Source organism: Panicum virgatum, chromosome 3N (genome assembly GCF_016808335.1).
Source record: "Panicum virgatum strain AP13 chromosome 3N, P.virgatum_v5, whole genome shotgun sequence".
Lineage (NCBI taxonomy): Eukaryota > Viridiplantae > Streptophyta > Magnoliopsida > Poales > Poaceae > Panicum > Panicum virgatum.
In genome coordinates this window covers 5,295,519-5,301,112 of record NC_053147.1, presented here as the reverse complement: position 1 = coordinate 5,301,112, position 5,594 = coordinate 5,295,519, and the positions used below count along the sequence as shown (strand labels likewise).

The 5,594-nt window shown below is 46.1% G+C and overlaps 1 protein-coding gene across 1 annotated transcript; it reads right to left on the bottom strand.

The window, feature by feature from the left end:
* Positions 1-3,179: 3,179 nt before the first annotated feature.
* Positions 3,180-5,231, bottom strand: LOC120667474. The gene is made up of 3 exons (XM_039947541.1): positions 4,269-5,231; positions 3,944-4,126; positions 3,180-3,200 (listed from the first exon to the last, which is right to left on the bottom strand). The coding sequence occupies exons 1-3, from the start codon at positions 5,229-5,231 to the stop codon at positions 3,180-3,182; spliced, it is 1,167 nt and encodes a 388-aa protein (XP_039803475.1).
* Positions 5,232-5,594: the final 363 nt, after the last annotated feature.

Here is a 5,594-nt window from a genome sequence, read left to right as displayed (position 1 = left end):
TTTGGCAAAAATAGTTGGCCGGGATTCGAACTCAAGATCACTTGCCTCGTGTGTGCCTTTCTGACCATCTCGCCTACACATCACATCTGATGGGAAGATATATATTTTTCTTTTGAAGTAACCCATGGACGAGCCTAAGGTACCGGTTGGTGTTACCAACCGGTACCTAAGGCTCTTAAGGTACCGGTTGGTGTTACCAACCAGTACCTAAGGCTCATCCATAGGCACCGGTTGGTGGTAACACCCAGTACTAATGTAAAAGTTACCACCCGGTACCTATGGAGAGCCTTGGGTACCGGTTGGTGTTACCAACCGGTACCTAAGGCTCATCCATAGTTCCCATCCACCCCAAAAGTACCAGTACCAAGTATTGGTACCGGTTCATCTTCATTCTGGTATTTTTGGGGTGGACCTTAGGCGTGTTTTCTACTAGTGACGATTGATGACAAATGGAGATATGATGTGTATATATATACAGATTAGAGCGAGCTCGCTCACCTAATAAATAGCTGGAAGATAATAGAAGAGTAGTACAGTATTGATGGAAGGGGATAGTATATATAGGGAGAAGAACTGCTGGGTGTGGTTTATTCTTCCTGATGGTCATGCCTCATGGGCTGGCCTGGCTTGCATTGTGGGTTGAATTAGCTATACTACTCTACCACTAGAGGGTTCATACAGTATCCTTTTGCATTCATAGATACGTACTCGCATGTCACCCTGCGGCGCTTTTACCAATTTTTTTTCCAGTTTATCAGATGCATTAATTCGTGCAAGACGCAGAGCTTGGCATTCTCGTCCCACATATATAACTGAAGATGATGTGCAGATTTCTAAAGGGTTTGGCAACCAGAACCAGGGTGAGATTTGTTCCAAATGAAGACAGAGAAATGATATAGCGGCATACTGCTAGCTTAGAAGGATGGGGGCTTAGCGCAGTAGCGCTGCTGGTGAAATGAGATTTGTTCCAAACGACGGCGTGCGGCACCGTTGTCGCCTAGGGGCGGTGCCGCACCACCTCCCGTGCTCGCCCGCGTCCGCGCCGAGGTGAAGTATGGCGCCGTCCACCATCTCCAAAGGTAAAATTTTAACCAATGTATAATTATTTCTTGTAAATTAAAGTATGATATGTCAAAGGAAAGTAACTAAATTTTTTGAAAGTATAACACTCGTGGTGAATATACTCAGTGGCTGATCCAGCTGGATGAAAGAGGGAAAAAGGCTTCTTAAACTTAATCTAACCTCATGTTTCAGATAAAACATTTTAATGTATGTGCCTACCAGAAAATTGATATTTCTATGTAGTGTGTTCTTCAAATAAAGAGTCACCACCGGAAACAGCACAATTGTTGTGTGCCAACATCTTTGCCGTGTGCATAATGCATGTTGGGCACACGGCAAAGAAGCTATTTGCCGTGTGCTGCCGGAAAAGCACACGAAAAATACCAAACATGTACTAACACGTGACAGCTCAAATAGATTTGCTAGAAATTAAATTAATAACATATATAGCTAGTGTTAGAACTTTTAACAAATTATGTTGGTACCACACCTCCTCCAGCCAAGTGAGAGGGTGCTGCATATATGATAAGTCTATATAACAGTTCCTTGGAGAAAACACTGAGACCCAACCCCTGAAATGATGAAAAACAGAATGGTACCAACATAGTTATATATGAAACAGTTGGTACCACTCTTGCTTAATTATATATGAAAAAGGTCCATCAGGTATCATTTGATATTGATGATGACTATTTTTTGTAATCCAAGTGGAGTTGGGATTTTTTGTGATTGTAGGTGTATATTTCTATATATCCATGATGCATTGATTACAAATACAACGTCGCAATACTAATTCAGTGGGTTACTCTCTCTTAGGATAATGTTAAGACGGAATGCCAGATGGGTACATCTCGGATTAACATTCAGTAAGAAATAGTATCAAACAAAATTTATTATAAGAAGCAACAAGCATAAAGTGAATGATTCCATGTTTTCTAATAAACAAGGACATATATGTGAAGAGAAAGAAAAATATTTTTTTAAATTTGTTCATAATAAGTCATGAAGGCGATCACATTTAGTGGGAAGAAATTTACTGTCTAGTAGGTAGATACATAATCTATTGTTCATCTGCGTTACCTCACTCTTCTTCACTTTCACTAAATTTGCATGTAGTAGGATGGGGATCAAGGGTGATATGGTGGATGGGCAAAGCAAAAGAGGAGGTGGAGACCGTGAGCAGGGGATCAGGAGAAGCCAGCAGCCCAGAACGATAGTAGCAGCCTGAGCCTACTTTGTACTGTAGATAGCAGGCACAGTTGAGATAGCTAATGGTGGAAAGGGGTAGGGCCGACCTGGGAGACGAAGGAGTGGGCTCCAGGGTGTGTGCAGCGGGGGGGAATTGAAGACACAGGCTTATTAGAGGGGGCTTGAAAATTTTCACAGCGGGGGTTGGAGACACAGGCTATATGATTAAAATTTCTTTCACAGCCGACTGACATCTCATGTCATGGAATGCACAAGATTTAGACTGTAACAAAGCTGCACGTACATATATTAATTAAATCGCACAAATGGCTCATCAAAATATGGTTTTGTAAAAGTGGGCTGCTGGTTTATTGCTGTTTATTCGGATGCACTTCATAAAATTGGAGTTTAATTAGGAAGATCGACTCTATATTTTCAGACAAAGGGGAACACTACTACTGAAGTACTGATTAACTGCAGACCTGCAGTGAATTGAACATATGTTAACCAAGCTAAGGAATTTATATATATGACAGAGTATATTTATTTCGCTAAAAGAACTGATTAACTACGACTAGAGTTTTACAGCCTGCTGGTATTGTCACCGCTGCGCGCCCAGCACTACCATCATATAATATCACTCAACAATGCGCTCCACATGGAAGATTTATTTCCTTTTGTTTTTTTTACCAAAACTGAAATCTGTCAGCAAAACATACCTTCTACCTGTAGGTATTATTTTTCCCCATCAGTTGATACATATAGTCCCATCATAGCTAGATATAGATGTCCTTGCTTGACAAAAAATATTAGCAAACAAGTCCCATATAGTTCATGCTACATACCACAAGCACACATTTCTTTATCTATTTTCAAAGTTATGGCATCATAGTCATTATATTAAGAAAAGAACAAAAGCATAATCTCTCTCAGTCCAGCATTTGCAAAACCTGCGTTTGGTACAAAAGCAGTTGAAAAAACAAACATTGACATGGAATATAAGCAAGCATTGAGTTCCAACTGATGGTTCCGAAATTATTGCACGGGAGGTTTTTTGACATACGGTCAAAGAATGTCTAAAACCAAATCAGTTTCAAAATTATAACATGCGAACGAAATATTTAACTTCAACTGCTTAACAAGTATCAAGTTGGAGCACCAAGCAGGGCTAGGCAGGGTGGTGGTGACGCATATATAGAAGCAGCAGCTGATCAAAACACGCTAGGTTGGCCAGGGGTGGAAGACTTTATTCTTCACACTCTTCTAGTGGCCTTCCATTGATGTAGCATTCCACGGAAGTATTTTCCCCCAAAATATTGCAAAGTTGTTGGTATCCTGGGTCACTTTGTGAAACCCAACCTGGCAGCTGAACTCTGACTGTCTTTAGGTTGGGTGCAATTGTGAACAACATCTCTAGGACGTCAAGATCATGATCAATTAGATGGAAGCGTTCAACCTCCATCTCTTCAAGATTGGGAAACGAGATATCTTCATTATTTGTCCAGTCATCAGGATCGTAATCGAAATATCGTCTGGGTGACCAAAAGCGATCCTAGAGAAGTGTTTAATGTATGCTGCATTAGCTTAGCTTCTGATGATGGTTCACATATATTTGAGAAAGTACATGTACATATCTAATAAGATGTATGAATACATATATGAAAATTGAGGTATATTAATCATATATGCATACCATGGTCTGAGGTAGGACCAACTGCAGCCTCTGTATTGAATTCACTGCCTTGAGTGAATCAAAGACAACTGACCCGAAGTCATGCCACATCGATCGGATGTCCAGCTTAAAGACTGAGAAGTTGCTCACTGGAAGTCCTGCTATCTCTTCCGCAAAGCTCCGGCTAGCATCCTCATAACTAGCCTGCTAGTAATATAAAAACTTCTATTAATATTGCTCAAATACAAATTAAGAACAGAAAATGAATTAAATGATGTAGCTTAATTAATTTTAAATTAAAGCTGGAAATAAAATTGTGCAGAGAGAGATCAGAATGAAGACGCACATTGAAGACGACCACCATTGATAGGACGCGAACACGGACAGGATCGAGCTGCCCATTTCTGCTGCGCAACTCCATCTCCGTGGCCAAATCCATCACACGCAACTGGCTGTCGGGTAATCCAATGGCACGACACGGTATGGCGAAATACCTGAAGGAGAGCGTCTCCACCATGGGCGCCGGAGCCGAGAACGACGCCATCATTTCCACGTCCCCGAAGGTCTGCAGCTTGAACTCCCTGAGCATGGGGGCGGCGATGTTGACACGCCGCGGCGTGGTGTCGCCGGCGGCGTCGGGTTGAGGCATGTCGTTGAGCACCAGCTCCTGGAGAGACGCCGAGTGGACGTCGACGGCGTGCTGCGTCCAGAAGCAGTCCATCCGGAGGACGCGCAGGCGCGGGCAGCGGGGGAGGAACTCACCGGGGTCGACGCAGCAGAGCGAAAGGGCGAGCCTCTCGAGCCTGGCGAAGCTGCCGGCCGGAGGCAGGGCGAAGCTGCGGTTCCAGATCCGCAGGTTGATGGAGGTGGCCCTCGCGAAGCAGGGCAGCTGGAAGGGGACGCCGAGGTAGTCCCGGCTGGCCACGTTGAAGACGAGCTCCTCCGGGTTGTGCTCCTCGGCGGCGCGGAGCAGCGAGGACATCTGCCAGGCCAGGAGCGGCAGGTCCAGCCTGGAGATCTGGATCTCGAGGCGGCGGAGGTTGGGGTGCCGGGCCCTGGCGAGCAGGCCGGCGAGCGTGTCGGGGTCGACGCGGCGGAACACCAGCACGTCGAGCTCAGTCCAGAGCGGGCGCCACCGCCGAGCGACGGCGCTCGTGCGCGCAACCTCGGCCGTGGATCCGAGGCGGGCAAGCACGAGGAGGAGGACCGCGTCGGGGAGGGCGCTGAGCCGGTCCTCGCCCCCGCGGCCGCGACGCGCGGCTCCTTGCCACGGGCGGAGGCGCCGGCCCGACCGGAGCTGCATCTCCATGGATCCCGACGTGAGGCGGCTGCGGCGCTGAGCTAGTGTTTGGGGGGGGGGGGGGGGGGGGTAGACCCTAGAGAGAGAGAGACAGACAGACAGAGAGAGCGTTTGTTTCGGAGTCGGCTAGCTAGGGCACGCGGACCGAGAGAAGTTGTGGGCAGTGGGCTGCGGCTAGGTCACTGTCTTGTCAGACGACTCGCTTGTTGTGAACCCGGCCCAAACCCTGATGCTGATGCCACCACTCCACTGATGACGTCAACCGGTCTGAAATGCTTTAGCCAGAACGGGCACCGGCCCACTGGTGATCGGACAAATATCGACTGATTTTTTTTTTGCTAAGTTATACTTTCGTGATTATAACACAAATCT

Coding starts and splice junctions, on each gene's coding strand:
- LOC120667474 (XM_039947541.1), bottom strand. CDS start 5,231: ATGGAGATGCAGCTCCGGTCGGGCCGGCGCCTCCGCCCGTGGCAAGGA. Junction 4,127..4,268: donor CAATGGTGGTCGTCTTCAAT/GTGCGTCTTCAT, acceptor TATTACTAGCAG/GCTAGTTATGAGGATGCTAG. Junction 3,201..3,943: donor TGGTCCTACCTCAGACCATG/GTATGCATATAT, acceptor TACCAAACGCAG/GTTTTGCAAATGCTGGACTG.